Source organism: Myodes glareolus, chromosome 6, assembly GCF_982192425.1.
Source record: "Myodes glareolus chromosome 6, mMyoGla1.1, whole genome shotgun sequence".
NCBI classification, from domain to species: Eukaryota; Metazoa; Chordata; class Mammalia; order Rodentia; family Cricetidae; genus Myodes; species Myodes glareolus.
The window spans coordinates 17,527,694-17,546,055 of NC_142031.1; the positions used below are offsets into that span (position 1 = coordinate 17,527,694).

Genomic DNA, 18,362 nt, shown 5'->3' on the forward strand with positions numbered 1-18,362 from the left:
CCCACTGCCCACTGCGAGAGCAGGAAAATGTAGTCTCAGCGAAAAGGATGAAGCGCGGCTGTGGCCTAGCGGAAGCCAGGCCTCGACCTCTTGCCTACTTGTCTGGCTAGGTGGGGGGATGCTGAGGTAGGTGTCACCCTCAGCTATCTTGGGGACTTCCTCTCATTCTTCCCCCCAGCTTTAACAACTCTAGCAGTAGACAAGGGTCCTTCCTTCCAGTTCCTGCACTTCCAATACAATGGGGACAATAGGATCCAGGCTGAGGGGGGCTGAGGGGGGCTGAGGGGACTTCCTCTTCCCTAAGCACATCCAAATCCGCCCTGCTTTCAGAGCCACTTCCTCCAGGAAGGCTATCCTGACAACAGGTACCAAAGTGGTCTCTTCCTTGCCTGACGACTTACTGGGATGAAGAACTTCTGAGCTGGGCTGCACTCAGGGTGGTGTCCTGCCCCAGGCCTAAGGCTGCTGCTGAGCAGGAACCCAGCCTTCAAGTCCTTCCAGGAGGCGGTGATGCTAGTCCTAGCCTTTGGCTCTGGAATCTCAGGCAGGTCATTGTTTTTGAAACTACTCCTTATCTGGGAAATGTGGTATACTCCCAACAATGTTCAGAACGTTAGATGGATGACTAAATAAATGAGCAGTTGTCTGAGTGACAGTTAGGGACTCATCTATATTCTAAGTGTGTCTCCACATGGTATATCATTTATCAGTCAACTTTCTTTCTTTTCTTTTCTTTTCCTTTTTCTTTTTGGTTTTTTGAGACAGGGTTTCTTTGTAGCTTTGGAGCCTGTCCTGGAACTAGCTCTTGTAGACCAGGCTGGCCTCGAACTCACAGAGATCCTCTTGCCTCTGCCTCCCAAGTGCTGGGATTAAGGGCAGGTACCACTACTGCCTGGCTCATTCAGTCTTTCAGTACCGATTGTACACAGGCTGGCTTTACTCACCAGACTGAAGAAGCCCAATGGGGAGCTTGGACCTGGCTGACAAGTATGCACGGTGCTCCATGCTGGTGGGAGTCACATACCTCAGCCTGGGGAGCTTACCAGGGCTGAGATGGAAGTCGGGGGAAGGAGGGAAATAACCAAATTTGAGAAGCAGAAGTCAGCTGGACCCAGGTGGCAAATATGCACCTTGCTCAAATACTTTGCTAAGCGGGGCCTGCTCCCCTCCTCCAGGCAGCACTCCCAGACTACCTACCCCCTCTAGAATCATTACACTTGACCTATCAAGGAGAGAATGAAAACTGGGGAGTCAGAGGACCTGGGCTCCATTCTCAGGGGTGCTACAGACTAAGTGGATGCTGGGACACTCTGTCTCAGTTTGCTCCTCTGAGAGGAGACAGTGCAGGGCCACAGACAGCAGGGAGAGCAGAATGAGAGGATGGCCAGAAAGAAAAGGCCCTGCACCAGGCTGCTCCTGAGGGTGATAGCTTTAATGGCGAAGGTGTGGACAACTACAAAACACAGGCTAGTGACCTAGGCGATCCGGGTCAGAGAAGGGGCTGACCTATCTGGGAATTCTGGGGCTCTGCTCTTCTGGCTCCAGGGTCACAGGAAGGCAGAAGGCAAAAGTGGGTGGCGAGTTGGGAAAGTGACAGAGGTTGCTGGGACTAAGATTTATGAAGCCATGGTTTCAATGCACCCTAGTCAGCCAGGACTCCAACAAGAGGCATGATCCCAGTTCCCAACTATTTGAAAACTGGAGCCGCCAAACATGGACAGGGATGAGTCAGCGGCTAGGAGGGGCTGCCAGGAGGTGGGGGCTGGGCTGGCTTCATGGGAGAGGTGGGCTGGGAAGAGGCCAGAGGCAGCTGGGAATTCCCAGCCTAGCCCCCAGGAGAAGCGGCTGTGGAGGTCACCCCAGGCCACCTCTGAAGGCCTCCCCTTGCCAAGCAAGCTCCTGGCTGTCTCCCCTTCCCGGTGACCAGAAGTTGAGGAAGCTGGGAAAGATGTCAAGAGTTAAAAATGAAACACCTGGGCGTGACCCACCCTGGTAGGCAGTGAGGGTTGTCTGCTCCACGCCTTGCCCAATGGGCAAGATCACGCACCCTTGTGTGTCCCTCTTTCTCCCTAGTCCTGATGACTCTGAGACCCTACAAGTGCCAGATTCAAAGCTGTATGGTGCCCCTGTCCTGGCAAAAGAGGGTGGGCTATCACTTGGACAAGGTCCTGCATTCTCCAGGCTAAGACTGAAAAGAGGGATTGTGCTGGGATGGGGTTCCAGGACGCCCCCACTCCTGTTCCTCTCAAGATGCTCCAACATCCTCTCTGTACCCACGGGAGCCATTTGGCCACACCTTCTGCTGCTGGGAGCCTACCGACTGCACACAGCTGGGAAGGGAATGAATTTATCCAGAAGCCCCAGCCTTTCCCAAGCCACACCCTGGGGTGTGACCCCCCCATTCCTTTTTCCCCTCCAGGAAGGAGCAATCAGGATAGAAGGGTGGACTCTGTCCTGCAGCTGTGGCCTCAGTGCGGGAAGGAGGGCAGTGACTATCAGGCACAGTTGCATCTGGGGCTCCAAGCCTGAAGAAGGAAGGCAAAGGGAGCCATGCTTTCAACAAGTCCAGGGTTCCTTTAACCCCCTGGTCTAGAGAAACAGGACATGCCAGGCACTAGGAATTCTATATCAAATAGCATGTTGGCCTTGCCCTGCATAGGAACAAATCTAACAGTGGTTACTAGCTATCCAACACCTACCACATTCCAAGTATATCCACCTGGTCAACCTATAACCACTACAACACAGGCATTGCCTTTTTCAAAATTGATCCAAGAGTCAGAGAGGTCCAGCAACTTGTGCAAGGTCACACAGTCAGTCAGGGATAATCTACAGAATTGAAAGCAGGCTTATCTGAGCTTGCTACTTTGTAACACACACCCAGGAAAAGAGGTTCCAGTGAGGATACAGACAAGGGAAAGAGCTCATCCCACACCCCCTGAGGCCACAACAAGGAGCAGTTGCTGGGAAGTTAGCTCATCTTAGTCCAGGGCCAGAGGAAGACCCTCCCCAACCCTCCATAAAACCATGACCTTATTCACTGGACCAGGGTCTGCCAGCTCTCTGCCCAGCCCCTGGCAAACCGCAACAAGGCAAGCCAAGTCCCTGACCTCATGCTTCATAAATGCAGTTCCCCATGTACTACAGAGATCAGGGGCTTGGCTGTGGGCTCTGAGGAATCCCTATTGGTGAGTTCTACAAGTGGACACTACTGCCCTCCGCTCTACCCCTAGGTTACCACAGAGGCTTCAGCATGGGCAGAAAGGGGTTCCGTGACTGGAGAGGACCAGAGCCTCTGGCTCCCCTACCCTACCCACACTGCCCCTCTACTACCTATCACATTCCACTTTCCTCCATGCGGCTCTCTGGAGTTGTCCCATGGTTCCAAGGTAGCTCTGTCCTTTTGGATCCTCAAGCCTGAGACCCTGGAGCTCTCCACTCTCTATCCCACCCATTCCCAAGCAGTCAGTCCTGTGAGCCCAACTTTCAAGACGTGTGGAAGACTTGGCTACTTCTCTCCATCCATGGGCCTGGTACTAGCTCCAGCCATGTCTGGTCTGGGTTAGAGACTCCTTGTTTTACCCTTGACCTTCACAGAAACTACAGTCATCCAGTTAAAACCCACGGCTGGAGAACTAGAGAGACGGCTCAGCAGTTAAGAGCACTTGCTGCTCTTGTAGGGAGCCTAAGTTTGGTTTCCAGCACCCACACCAGGCAGCTCACAGTCACCTGTAACTCCAGCTCCAGTGCCCTCTTCTGGCCCCTATGTTCACATACACACACATACAAATAAAAATATTTCTAAAATGCACCAGGGCCCTTCAAGACCCCAGGACTTTGCCATAGCCAAGTCTGTGCCATCCTGTTGCCGGCCCTTCGTCAGCATCTCACTGCCTACCACTCGAATGGGGCCACCCCACAGACATGCCAGGCACACCCCCACCTCGAGGGTCCTTGCTGACCATTCCTCTTGCCTGGATGCCCTTCCCCATACATCCGCCCAACCCTCACTTCCTTCCGCTCCCCAGAATGTGTTATCAGGGCTTTCCCGACCCCACACCATCACTCTCTACACCGTTCTCTGCTCTATTTCCCCTTCTGAGAATAGCTGGCTTCTGTCCTGGCTGAAGCACAAGATCCAGAGAGGGTGCGAATCTGACTTTTTTGGTTTTCGGCTGCAAACTTATAACATCTAGAACAGGGTCAAGTACAGAGACGATGCTCCATAAATATTTGTTAAATGAATTTTAAGTGTGATACACACCCGCCGGCAGCTGCGGTTAAAGACTGTATACCAGTCCACACCACTGGCTCGCTTACCAGTCTAACCCACACTGTCAGCCTTTGTACAGGGAGCATCCCTGAAAATCCAGAGCAGTAGGAAGCCCTCCTCTGTGCCCCAAGGAAAAAAAGGTGCTAGTGGCTGATCCTGGGGATGTCTCAAAGTACTCCACAGGCCCCTGGGATGCTAGGATGTCCTTGCGGCCCTGGCACAAGCTAGCATCATATGAAAGAGGCGAGCATGATTCTGGTGTTGGCTCAGACTCACATTCCCAGGCTTCAAAGAGCCACCTTGTTCTCGGGGCTTTCATGATGGTGCCCCCCAGCCCAGCCACCCGTGGGCAGCCATGAGCCACACCCCTCTCAAGGCCATTATTGACACTGCCTGACGCCACCAGGCTGGGTAGTGAGGCTGGCGGCTCCCCACGAAGTGAGTTCCACACATATTTCTGGGTTTCAGTCAGCCAGCTTCAGGCTCTAGGATCAGGAGGGGGTGGCAGGGCCCAAAAGGCCAAGGCTCCGGCTGGGGTAGTCTTACAACAGGGCAGGGACCCTCAACCTAGCTCCCCTTGTCCTTGGCAGGAGCAGGAGAGAGAGCAAGAAGGTACTGGCAGACCATTAGGAAGCCACTGGGGAGCTGAGTCTCATTCCCCATCCTCCTTCAGCCTGGTCCTCACAGCTGGAGCTGGACCAGAGGAGAGAAAGGCTAGGGCTGGGAGCCACCCTTTCTTTCCCAAACTCAGAAAAAGTCCAGAACTCAGAGGTCTGGCCTCCAAGTTGCCTATGATTCAGCACCCATATCTTTCCAAATCCCACCCCCAGCTTCCAATCCAAGGCCAGGGAGTCCTCAGGCCTCTTCCGAGCCATCCTAACCTCCAGACGCCAGGGGAGCAGCCGAGGAACAGGGAAAGGCTCCCTGCAGGCCAGTGGGGCCCCAGGCCATATGTCTCCCTCATCATAAACAGCACATAGAGCAAGAGACCTTTCATATCCTACAGACCTGGTCCTCAGAGCCTGGCCCCTTCTGCATGCAACTGTTTGCAGGGCCTCATGGGCCCTTAACAACTCTACAAATGACTGCTCCAGGGTCTAGCTCCTGGCGTCCTAACCCCGGGTGCCACGTGGGGCCAGAGTTCTTACTGATAATGACATCAGTGATGAGCTTCATCAAAATGTGATAGTGGGGCCTGGGAGGCGACTCAGTGGGTGAAAGGGCCTGAACACAAGCCTAAAAATCCAAATCTCATCTCAGGACCCACGGGTAGGAGAAATGACTCCTGCAAATTGTCCTCTGAACATCGCGCGTGTGCCTACCAAATACTTAATAAATATATGAATTTTAGGAATCTGATGGTGGTTGGCTGCAGGCAGGTGGGGCAGTGGGCAGTGTCAGGGGAGCTTTGCCTACCTTCAAACTTGACTCTTCTGAGTGAGCAAGTGGATTGGCCCCCTAACCTCTCTGTGCCTCCATTTCCTCTGCTCAGATTCTAGGGACCACACTAGTCTCCAAGGCTTAATGCATTTCAATGGATACATTCACGGAGCACTTACTATGCCAGGTAGCAAAACAGATGGAGCAGTTACCTGCACCGAGGCCTGCACAAGGCTGGCCCTGTCAGTCATGGGTGGAAGAGGGACTCAGGGAGGCACAACCCCTCACTGCCGAGCCTTTGGCTGTGGATAGATTCTGGGAGATGGGGAGTAACTATCTTCACCATGTGTCGGCTGCTGAGCCCACCAGATTCCAATGGATAGCTCACACAGATAGCCTTGGTTAAACTCAGCGGGTCACAAAACAAAACAGACAGGAATGTCAGAAAGAGTGGGGGGTGATAGACAGGGAAGGTAAGAAAGTGGGGGTGAGAATGACTCGTTTGCATTATATATGTGTGTGAAGTTGTCAAAGGACAAATCTAATTAAGAGTATTAATTAAAAATATTCAAGCATCACTAAAAATGAATAAAAACAGAGAACAGGCAAGACAAATGAATAAATAAAATTCAGCTAAGAGGGCCAGTGGTCAACCTGACAACCTAAGTACAATCTCTGGTGCCCACCAGACAGGAGGAGAAGCGATTACGGCAATTTGTCCTCTGACCGCCACACATGTACCACCCCCACTACACGCATACACAGAAAATAAATAAATACGATTTTGAAAAAACAAACAGATGAGGGCTTGTTAACACAGAACTTAAACAGAGCAGAGGAGATGGATAAACAAGTGAACAGATTCAGGTTAGAGGGTGACAAGAGAAAAAAAGCGAAGGTGCTAAGGCTGGAACTCAGCCTGGAACATACGGTAACATGTGAGAAGCCCTGGGTTCAATTCTCAGTATGGCAGGTGTGGGGGGGGAGCGGAGGTGAAGAGCAGAGGGGTCGGGGCGGGTGAGTTTGGGCTCGAGGGGCAGGGCAGAATTATCAAGACCTGAGAAATAGGAGGCAGAGGGTGCTGTGGATTTAGGGACCTGTGTTCCAGGCTGGAGGAAAACCAGATGCAAAGGCCCTGGAGGCAGGAGTTTGTTTGGCATGTTCAAAAAATTTAGACAGGCACGGTGGCTCAAGCCTGTAATCTCAGCACTTACATGGGGAAGGCGGGAGGTACAAGAGTTCAGGGTCATCCTTTACATAGTCAGTTCTGAGGCAAGCAAGCCTGGGATACAGGACACTCTGTCTAAGACATACCCCCGAAAAGGGGGGAAGGAGGTGAGAGAAAATAACAGAGAGACAAAATGACCAAAATACAATTACAAACACAAACAAATTGTCAAAAAAAAACTTAAAATGGTTTCAGAAAGAAAAACTAGAAAGGGAAAACACAAGACAGAACAGAAACTTGGTAAGCAAGAGAGAGTGGACAGCAGGGTCCCAGAGGGAGCAGGGCCCTGTGGGGTGAGCTTCTAATTCTCAGTAAAGAGGGGACCTGGTGAGCAGGGAGTAACAGAAGCAATGTGAGGAGTCCCTGACAAACTTAGCGTCCATCAACCAACGGACACTGAATATATGTGACCCATCTACAGTGCTTCGCCTCTACCTGGCCTGCACCCCAAGAAATCCCTACCCCTTGCTTACTGTCACCCGAATCCTGAACCTAATCGTATTTGAACACCTTTTTCTTTTTTTTTTAAACCTTCTCCCAGACAGAGACTCAAGCCCACAGATCCTAACTTGCCTGCGCTCATCCTGAGAACAGGCCTGGGCCAAGCCAAGCAAGGCCTGGGCGAGACTCCTCAGACACCCAGAGCTCAGCCTGGGAGATGGGGGTGGGGAACCACACATCTCTAAAGATCTCTGAAGTCTGGCCTCTGCCCAGACTCTGAGGATGGTCCCGCAGCCTGATGCACATACTCTCAGCTCTGCCCATTTCCTGGCACAGGTCTGGAACAAAGGGGGTAACGGTAACAGCTGGGGGACAGGGTAATCAGCTGTGTGGAGGGAAGGGCTGAAGTCACTCTAGGAAGGAGAAATTCCCCTGCTCCCACCAGCAGCCTTCCCCTCCCACCAGCAGCCTTCCCCCCCAAGGAAATCCAAGGAAGGCAGGAAGCAGGTATTTCAACCACTTCCCTCCTCGGCCTGGAAAACACTGTCATTACTCCTGCCACCCCTCAAGATTCCTATCAACGGTGGGGCTGGCTGAGCCCAAGAAAGGAAGGGCTAAGACAGCCTTCGGAAGGAAAGGGTCAACAGGCCAGGGCAGGCCTGAGTCAGCTAGGCCTGGTCCCATCCTCTCCCCAGAACAGAAATTACTCCCCCACATAATCACAGACCACTGTCCCTGCCTCCAGTAAGACTTAAGACACTTGGGCCCAGTCTAGGCTGCCCTCTCGTACCGGATAATTCTGCCTGGAATTGAACGGAAGGGTTGAAGCGGCTAAGAGCAGTGGGCAAGACTTGCTGGGACCCTGGGCTAAAAACTGATCTTACTGAAGCTGCACTGGCCAGTGTCTCCAGCCATCTCACAGATGTGGACACTCAGACTTGAGAAGCTGGCACTGAAACTGGGTTTATCAGACCCTGAAGCTCTTTGGGGCAGAGGGACCCAACTCTGAGCTGGGGTGGGTCAGTGATGACTTCCACGTGACTGCTTGCAGCATCTATAATCCTAGAGCTTCAGGACTGGCTGCCTGTTGTCTCCTCAGCATCACAGCCTACCAGTCAGAGTCCTAGAAGTCTTGGAAAGGCGTGCCCCAGCCCACCCAGATCACCTCGCGCCACCAAGTGCCAGCGCACAATAGCTGTGCAGAAAGTATCTTCCCAATGAATGGGCCTAGGGGACTCCTAGTGACTGTCAATCGAGATTTGGTGAATGAACAAGTGAATCCAGCAGTGGTGGCAGTCAGGGAATTTCAGCAGAATTCCTCAGGCCCTCCGCAAACAGTTCCACCCACCACTCCTGCCATTGTGCAGCCTGTGCTTGGGGGAGCCCTCAACAGGGGGTAGAGCTGAGGAGGGGGGAGGTCAGGAAAAGCTAGCACTCCAGGTCTAGGTCATTGCCTCGGGGGAAGGGAAAGTCAGTTTTAGGAGCTACAAGTTCAGACTGAATGGGCAGCAACAGCCGTGCCCTGCTCGGTAGGGTTGGGGTGAGAGGCCAGACATTAAGGAAGAAGGCTGCTCGGAAGGAGGGTGGGGAAGAGAGGTGCTGTATGGGTGGGGCAGAAACAGTAAGGGGTCAGGCCTGGTGGGAGGTTAAGGAGTGACTCAGGAGGGCAGAGGTGAGAGCAAGCCAGCCAGGCAAGGACAGAGAATCAGTCACTGGGTAAATACTGGCCCAGTTGGAAAAGTCACCTTCTTGGCTCTGAAAACAGAGGACAGGGATGGAGACTGTCTAGGAGTACCTGGGCTCTGTGGCTCACCACAGCAGGTCCAGAAGGACCCCACCCTCAGCTTCCACACTCTGTCAACCCATCAACTCCTCCCAGCCCTCCTTGAGGTCACTCGGGTCCTCTGGGCCTCCCCTGCCAAATGCCTTCTAGGTCTTAGGATTCCTGACTCAAAAGTTCCCTTCTCCTCCCTTTGGCCCCGTGTGAGCTCAGAATAAGGACTGAACTGTAGGGGTACACAGCATCCCACTTTGGGGACCTGGGAAGAATACAGAGGAAACTCAGCTGCTCCTGGGCCCAGTCGTAACAGGCACTGCACAGGGCACTCATTCCATTCAGGCCCAGCTGCCCTGAGGCGCCCGATTCTGAAGTCCCTTTACCCACGTGGCTCTCCCCAGGTGTATGGAGACCTCAGTGCAAGGCAGTGATTGATTTAGCTCATGGCTTGGAGGACTCCAGGGTGCAGGAGTGCATACAGGCTTCAGTTTTGTTCCAAGTTTTTACATATGACTATAGTCTCCCCAGAGGATAACAGTAAAGTTCCAGCGAAGACTGACAGGGTCCCCATCATGACGGAATGCCCCTTCTGCCAAGTTGGCAGCGGAAAAGGGTACCCTTGTCCTGCCAAGTTCCCACCCTGTTAGAAGTTTCTCCGTCAGGGCCCCAGGAAAGGCAGGCCGAGCCATGCCCAGAGGCGACTCTGAGCCTGAACAACGTGGCCAGAGACCCTCGAGTTTCCAAGCTTGCAGGGACGGCCCCTGACCTCCTCGCTGGGTCACTGGGGCGTCCCCTAGGAAAAACTCCACGCTGCTGGGTGGCGCTGGCCAGTGCCAACCCAGGGTCCTGCGCGGGTGCGGCCGTCCCGAGCCAGAGTCCCAGCCGAGCAGCCTCCGGTGTCCGCGCCAAGTTGGCGCGCGCCCCCCGCCCTCGGCCCTTAGCCACGCACACTCACCGCGAGCAGCCGCGCGTGCAGCAGCAGCCCCAGAAGTAGCGCGCCCACTGCCCGCCGCCCCATGGCCGGGCCTCGTTCTCTGGCTCGCTCGGCGCCGCCCGCAGCCACCCGCTCGCTGTCCTGCGGAGTCCTTCGGACTACTCGCCTCCTCCTCTCCTACACCCCCGTCCCCGCCCTCTCGCATACTCCCCGCCCTCGGGTCTCCGGCTCCGCCCCGAGGCGCCAAGTTCAGAAGCCCTAGACCCCACCTCTAAGTCTCTAGCCACGCCTCTCAAGGCCAGGCTCCGCCCCTGAAGCTGTCCATCTCGGTCCTCTAGGTCCCGCCCCCGCGCCTCCTGCCACGCCCCCACAAAACCCAGGCTCCGCCCCCCAAGAGTAGGCCCCCGCCTCCGGACCGCTAGCTAGGCTCTCTGGAGCAGCAGCGCGGCCGGCTGTGCCTTTGTCTGGGCCCCAGTCCCCCTCGGTGTGGGCTGAGGCCCAACCGGCTCCACGCCAGACGTGGCCTGGAGTGTGGGATGAGACCTGGACACCACTCAGTAGGACATTGAGACCTCTGCACACACCGCTCCTTCATTCCACGTGTTCCACACCAAGTCCACAGCAAACCGCTTTCGAGGGGGTCCCACAAGCAGGCAACTTTCATAGAGTTTCACACTCACAAAGTTGTAAGTGTACTTTGCGGAGCTTCTGCTTCAATTCAGTTTAACTTCGTTAAAAGTCAATCCTATGGCTTCGAAACACTGAGGTGTTGGACTCCAGCGCGAGGGCTCTGTGGTCCTGAGCTGCGCCCAGCTGTCACTCGCACAGCTTATGTGCGCATTTACTCTTTGGGGCTCACAAGCTCTTGAAAGACTTCTCAACCCTCACACACACTCAGCTGCTCACATCGACTTCGCGTTTATATTTACATTTTTTGTTTACGTTTCTACAGCCTCAAGTATCCCAACAAGCTATGAAGCATCTTTTATTTATTAAATGTTTGTTTTGTGTACTTGTGCACATGTATGTGTGCATGCCTCCATACAGGCCACAGTGCACATATGGAGGTCAGAGGAGTTTTGGGAATTGATGATCTCCTACCATGTGGGTCCAGGGGATCCAACTCAGGTAGGTAATTAAGCTTGGTGGCAAGTATCTGTACCCACTGAGCCATTTCTCTCGACCATATATATGTTTGCCCACACCGGTTCTTCACATATTTTACACTAGGGTTTATGCATTTTTTTACACACTCACCAGTCTCTATAGTCTACATTTTTCTCATACATTTATCCCAGGCCTTGAGTGGGTGCTCGATACTGAACAAGATGGCCCTCCTACCCCTATACCACAAGACAGTATGAACCATTCAAAGAATCAGTCTGATTCACATAGATCATTCCAGAGACACACCAGCTCTCATACCCAGGTTCATATACAGACAGGCTCTGCCACAGACTTGATCTCAGGTGTTCTTGGTAAATCATGGTCATCATTGCACTTCTGCTATAGCCCATGGGCAGGCACACAAGCCTGGAGCCTGGGAGTGTCTCTACCACCTACCCAGGGCCCCTTTTCTGACTGAAAATTTCCAGGCAGCCCCAGGCTAGTGGGTGGAGAGAAAAATAACTGGAGTGTGTATGTGCATGCGTGCATGTGTGTAGGTTTGAGGAAACCCTTTGAGTAATGATAGAGGGAGGGGAATACAAACCCAAGTTTCCATTGTTTCCTGAGAGTTGCTAGGTTCCAGAGACTCCTGGCGGGCTTTGCAGCCAGGAGTGAGGTGGGATGTGGACAGAAGGAAATGCCCAGTTCACTGGACGGCGCCAACCCTGTCCGGAAAACATGTTCCCTGTGATAGGGGCCAAACACTTAGGAACCTGAGAAAACACTGATGTCGTGGCCCTTATTCCACAGAGACCCCATCTCCAAAAGACTGAGTTCTTCTCTGCCCCACGGGCATAGCTATAGGGGACCAACTCAGAGCATGAAGAGCAGAAAGCACATCCAAGTGGGCCTGCCAATGCCCTGGCCCCAGCCCAGGCTCCAGACACAACACCTAATAAGGTCTGCCGCTGCTCCTGGCAGGGGGGTGGGACAGACAGAGAAGACATGCCCAGTCGTGGCCCCTAGTGGTCCCTGCTCTGATGAAGGCGACAAGGGAGGACACAACTCTGCCTCATGCTATTCTCAGCCCGACAGGAAAGGCTGCTCCACCATCTAGCAGTGCAGACCTGAACAAATCACCCAGCCTCCCCTGCCAGTCTCACGTAGGAAGCAAGGGCCATGCTGACTTTCCCCAGAGCAAAGACTAAAGTTAATTGATTGAAAAAGAAAGAAAAGGAAAGGAAAAGAAGTGTGAGGCAAGAGAAATGGCTCAGTGAGTAAGGGTACTTGTCACCAAGTCTGACGACTCGAGGTCAGAGCTCCACCCTGGAACCTACATGGTAGAAGAAGAGAATCAACACCACAAAGCTGTCCTCCGAGCACCACACATATACTATGTGTGCTTTGGCATGAGTAAGCCTCCCTGGACACACACACACACACACACACACAAATTAAACACATTTAATTTGGGCTGGAAAGATGGCTCATCAGTTAAAGCATGCTCCACTCTTGCAGCGAACTTGAACTTTGTTCCAGCACCCACACTAGGCGGTTCACAATCGCCTGTGACTTGGGATTCGGGGCATAGGATGCCTCTGAGGGCGCTGTACTCACGTGTACAGCCCCACATGCACACACACACATGATTTAATAATAAAATAAATATGTTAAAGGTGTTTCAAAAGCTGAGGATGTAGTTCAGTTGGCAGAGTGCTCACCTAGCATGTGTGAGGGTCTGGGTTGGATCCCCAGCACCATATAAACTAATGGTGTTTTCCTGCAACCCCAGACCCTGAGAGCTGCGATGGTGATGGAAAGAGTCCCACAAAGTCAAGAGCAGCTTGAGCTACATAAGACTTTGTCCCAAAAGAAGAAACAGGAGGGGGAGGGGGGAAAGGAGGAGGAAGAGGAGGTAGTGGTATATAGCTAACACTGAATATGGGGTGGACACTCTTTTAATACTTTCTTTTTTTGAATTTTAATTTTTTTATTTTTGTAAGTGGGTTTTCCTATTAATGACTTGACATCAGGAGGGCTGATTGTCAGGACTGCTGGAACCTTTTCATGCGTTTGGAGTAGTTGGTCTTGTCGGACTTTCTTTTGGTGACTACCAGCCCCCAATAATGACACAGAAATTTATTAATTATAAAAGCTTGACCTTAGTGTAGGCTTGTTTCCAACTAGCTCTTATAATTTAAATTAGCGAGTTTCTATTAGTCTACATTTTGTCTCATGGCTTGTTATCTGTCCTCCATTCTGTACAACCAACTTCCTTAGCGTCTCCCTGGTGTTTTCTGCTGGGCCAGATTCTTTTTTTTAATTGTTTTTATTGAGCTATATATTTTTCTCCGCTCCCCTCCTATCTTCTCCCCTCCCCTCCTACCCTCTCCCATGGTCCCCATGCTTCCAATTTACTCAGGAGATCTTGTCTTTTCCTACATCCCATGTAGTTTAGGAAGAAAGTTTGGCTTTTGTGTTTTGTTTGTTTTTGGTTTTCGAGACAGAGTTTCTCTGTAGATTTGGAGTCTGTCCTGAAACTAACTCTGAAGACCAGGCTGGCCTCAAACTCAGAGAGATCCACCTGCCTCTGCCTCCCAAGGCTGGGATTAAAGGCGTGTGTCACCACTGCCCACTGTGGTCACTCTTTTAATACTTTCTTTTTTTTTATATGTAGCTCAGACAAGCCTTGAACTCACAACCTTTCTGCCTTCTGAGTGCCGGGATTGCTGATACATGTAGCCATGCTCAACTCTGTTTCTATTTCTAGGTGTACTCTCAACCTGACGAGGAAAAAACAAGGCTACTGCCCAGAAGCTGAGCCGCCCCTGTGCCCTCTATGTGGCTCTCCATCTGACTGTGAGCTGCAGCCCCTACCCAAGGCTCTCCGGCCAGATGTGGGAGGACATCCTGGTCCTATGTAGGAGGGAACTCCCTGTCTGATGAAGAAGGCTGACTTCAGAGTTGGCAGTAGACCAGCCTGGTGGCAGGGTTTTTCCAAGGCCTGGCCTGTGTGTGGGGAGGTCAGCATCCGTGACGAATCTCATGGCATGAGCTGCCTCAGTGTCCTTTCCTTACCTCAGGCCCTTTTCGGTCGCACAGATTTAGCTTCTTGCTTGATTTGCTCATAGCTACAGGGACAGAGAAACAAGCACGCCTTTGTAGATGTTTGGTCAAGATGAACCCAGGCCTATAGGCCTTGCTTCCTGAAAGGGTTTGAGGAAAGAGATGGGAAAGCTGACTGGGGCCTGGAGGAAACCAGCGGACACCAGGAAAATAGGGCTTGTCCAGAACATACCCCCAAAGAAGCCCCACCCGTCTGGGGATCAGTCATCTACCTATTTATTCCACATCCTCTCCTTTTCACGAAGGGGTTTAACTGGCTGGTTTATAGTGTGCAGTCCTTAGTATCTTTAGTAAACGCTCTCAAGTTGTTCTGTCTCGGGCCAGGCTGTCGTCTCCTTGTATGGCTTAGAAGAGGAGTCGGGCCTTTCAGAGCCTCTGAGGTGCCTGTAACTACACCATAGATGCTCACAATTTGAATGCTTGTCAGCATCTTTAAGACAGAAACAGCTTAAGCGTCTCAACAAGGTTCCGTAGGGAAGGAGGGGCCGTGAGAGCTGTGGAACAGGAGCTGGGAACTTTTAGAACAGTGGCTACAGTTATGGCTTCCCTCTCCAAAAGTGGGAGGAACAGCTTCTTCTGGTTTCTAATTGATTCCAAATCCTTTCCCTGCCTCAGATCATCTCAGCCATCTTATGTTCTCTCTCTCTCTCTCTCTCTCTCTCTCTCTCTCTCTCTCTCTCTCTTCCTTCCTTCCTTTCTTCCCTCCTTTCCTTTTCTTTTCTCTTTTGTTGTTAATTACTCAGGACTGCCCTGAACAGTTGAGCAGGTTGTTCTCATCACAAAGATAGTAGGCTTTCAAGCAAGCCAATAGGTTTGGTGATGTGTCTTGTGAGCTCCATCTGCCTCTACCAAGAGTTTTTTGATAACATAAGTGAAGGTGCTGTGTGCACTGTAAGGTGCTGTGTGCACTGTAAGGGCTAGCTGCTTGCTACATTCTTTGAATAAGAAAGCAGTTACTATGGCCAAGAGTTTCCATTGCCTGTGTGGGAAAACAGGCAGAGACAGGATCTGTACTTGGCTTGGTCTGGAACCAGAAGCTGATGTGAACGAGCTAGGGTTGATGGGAGGACTGAAGAGTAGGAGGAAGAGAAAAAGGCACCACCTTGGGAGGCAATAAACTTTCCTGCCAGCAGGGAAGGTCAGGGTGGGGTGACTAGCAAGATCTTGCCTTGCTCATCTTTCCAGTCTTTTATCACCTGACATTCACCCACCTTGACAGAAGCCTTCCCCAGCTTCCCACAGAGGATGTATCCCTAGCTTCCTATAGTTCCACTGAGCCAGTCACAGAATGACTTGCTGGCATGCTGTTCTTGCTCGGCCTTCTTTCCTCTGACATCCTTCACAAAGAGCTCACATCCTAGTGTGGACCTGGCACCGAGGCCATTTTCACTTTCACTTGGGTGAAAGGACAAATTGCTTTTGGCCTGCCTTGTGTCATGAGTGTTCCTCCTTTTTTGTTTGTTTTGGTTTTTCAAGACAGGGTTTCTCTGTGTAACAGTCCTGGCCTCGAACTCAGAGATCTTCCTGCCCCTGTCTCCCAAGTGCTGGGATTAAAGGCATGCACCACCATGCCTAGCCAAATGTTCCTCTTCTTTTCCTTTTCCCTTAGTCCTGGGACTAGAACCCAGGCCCTCATACATGCTAAGCGAGTTTTCTACTACAGAGCTATCTTCTTAGTCTCCTTTAATTTTTTGACACAGGGTCTCACTAAGTTGCCCAAGCAGACTCTGAGTAATCCAGGTAAGTCTTGAGACTGAAATTCTCCTGCCTTGGATTCCAGAGTACCGGGTATTGCAGATTTATCTCACCAGGCCAGGTCCTGACTTATGCCTCAAGTGAAGAAAAATCTCTTCCACAGTTCAGTCAGCCTGGACTCTTGTTGGATCTGACAAGGCAGAGAAGTAAACAGGTGTGGTTTTTGTTTCTGTTTTGTTTGGTTTTGGTTTTGGTTTTTGAGACAGCATCTCACTATGTAGCCTTGGCTGGCCTAGACCTCCCTATGTAGACCAGGCTGACCTCAGACTCACAGAGATCTGCCTGCCTCAGCCACCTTAATGCTAGCTATACCCCATTCACTATTGTGATTTTGAGACAGGACCTCAGGTAGCATGACAGATCTCAGGCTCACTTTGTAGCTAAGGATGACCTTGAATTCCTGATCCTCTTCCTTCTACCTCCCAAGTGCTGGTATTACAGGTGTGACCACCACATGTACGGAGATCTGAACCCAGAGCCTGGTACGTGCTAGGCAAGTGTACCACCAACTGAGACAAACCCTCAACTCCAATGTTTCCAGATGAGAGCACTGAGGCCCAGAGGCTGAAGTGACTTGCTGAGAGGGTTCAGTCAGAAAAAGGGAGAGGCCTAATTTGGTTCTTGTGTGATTCCAGAACTTGTCTTCTTAGCCAGTAAAGATCTCTTCTCTGTCCAGGCTGAGAGAGGTCTTCCCAACTCAGACAGAAAGTGATTCCTTTGGCCATGGCTTTCGCCTTGCTGGCTGTGCCCGCACCCCATTCCCAGCGTCTTTACACACTACCTGCCGTTTTCTAACTTCCAGGCAGAGTCCTGGACTCCAGGCAGGGATCCCATACTGCAACTCCGGGGTCTCCTGCCCTCCCACCCAGATGCCCCAAGGGAAAGGGGCTCTTTAGGATCGCTGTCCTTTTTTTTATTGTTATACCATCTGTATTGTGGGGGCGTGGCACACATGTTGTGGGTGCATGGGTGGAGGTCAAAGGACAGCTTTCATGAGTCAGTTCTCTCACTCTGTCTGCCATGTGGGCCCCAGAGATGGCACTCACCTGCTGAGCTGTCTCACCTACCTGGAAATTCCACATGCTTTCCCACATTGGACCATGTTCTGGGAAAGTGTCCACACAAGTCTTAAGTGAATTGAACTTTTTAATCTGTCCCTCCTCAATATTTCTGTGAACAGACCTCACCTGTTTTTTCTGGGGAAAAAAAACTTTTTTTTTTTTCAAGACAGGGTTTCACTGTATAGTCCTGGTTGTCCTGGAATTCGCTCTGTGGACCAAGCTGGCCTCGAACTCAGAGTTCCGCCTGCCTCTGCCTCCTGAGTGTCAAATGCTGAGATTAAAGGTGTGCACCAGCACTGCCCAGTGTGGGAAAAACACTTTTTTTTAATATTTATTTATTTATTATGTATACAATATTCTGTCTGTGTGTATATTGCAGGCCAGAAGAGGGCACCAGATCTCATTACAGATGGCTGTGAGCCACCATGTGGTTGCTGGGAATTGAACTCAGGACCTTTGGAAGAGCAGGCAGTGCTCTTAACCTCTGAGCCATCTCTCCAGCCCCCGGGAAAAACACTTTTAACATTTCACAGGGCAGGTGTTATTTAGGACATGGTTTGTGAATGCTACTCCAGAAACGAACGGCTGAGCTGACCATAAAACGGTCTTTATCGTTTCAGTCCATCACTGTGGCCCTCACCCCGCAGACCTCTTTAGTCAAGCTGGAATGCTTGGGGGCCCTACCCACCCCCTCACATTCCCACCCACAAGGCCCAGCTTTAGCCCAGAAGGCTTCTATGTAGGCCATGAGTTGGACCGAGATCAATGTCCCTGCCCCCTGCTTCTCCAGGCAGAGCAGGCATTGTCCCTCACCGTATGTGCGCCAGTGAGGACGGACGGGTCCATGTCTTGCTTCTTCTCACTTAACACTCTTTTTATAAGCACAGTTCTATGTGTCAGCAAAGACCACGGCTACTTAAAAATGAATCTATGGACTGGTGCCAGCCCCCAAACTGTTTATTACCAGTCTGAGATAAGAAGCCGTTGCTCCGAAGTGTCAGTCGACAGTGTCACTGAGCATCCCGTTCAGCCCAGCTGACGTTTTCTTCTTTGTACTCCTTCCCCATATTGGACACAGCACAGAGATTTATATTTCGGCATGAGCTGTCGCCATCTCTCCATCTTTCTCTCCCAGGGCTGTGGATGGGGTCCAGGGCCTTGTCCGTGTCCACTGGCATCCCTAGCTTGGGGTAAAGCCTCTTGTGTCAGATGGGAAACACTGGCAGTTTGTGAGCTGGTACCTTTGGATAGCATTCTCTCTTTCCTTCTTTCTCTCCCCT

General features: G+C 51.7%; 1 protein-coding gene across 9 annotated transcripts in view; it reads right to left on the reverse strand.

Moving 5' to 3' along the window:
• Hspg2 (heparan sulfate proteoglycan 2) overlaps positions 1 to 10,186 on the reverse strand; it is a 101,450-nt gene extending 91,264 nt beyond the window's left edge. For 5 of the 9 annotated variants that reach the window (XM_085690460.2, XM_085690459.2, XM_085690458.2 and 2 more), the window contains exon 1: positions 10,055 to 10,185. In XM_085690460.2, coding sequence (XP_085546586.2) covers positions 10,055 to 10,117 — 63 coding nt within the window. In that variant the 5' untranslated portion in view covers positions 10,118 to 10,185. Of the gene's footprint in view, positions 1 to 10,054 lie in introns of all 9 variants that reach the window. The other 4 variants (XM_087907008.1, XM_085690454.2, XM_087907006.1 and 1 more) reach the window with 1 other exon arrangement.
• Between the last annotated feature and the right edge of the window lie 8,176 nt (positions 10,187 to 18,362).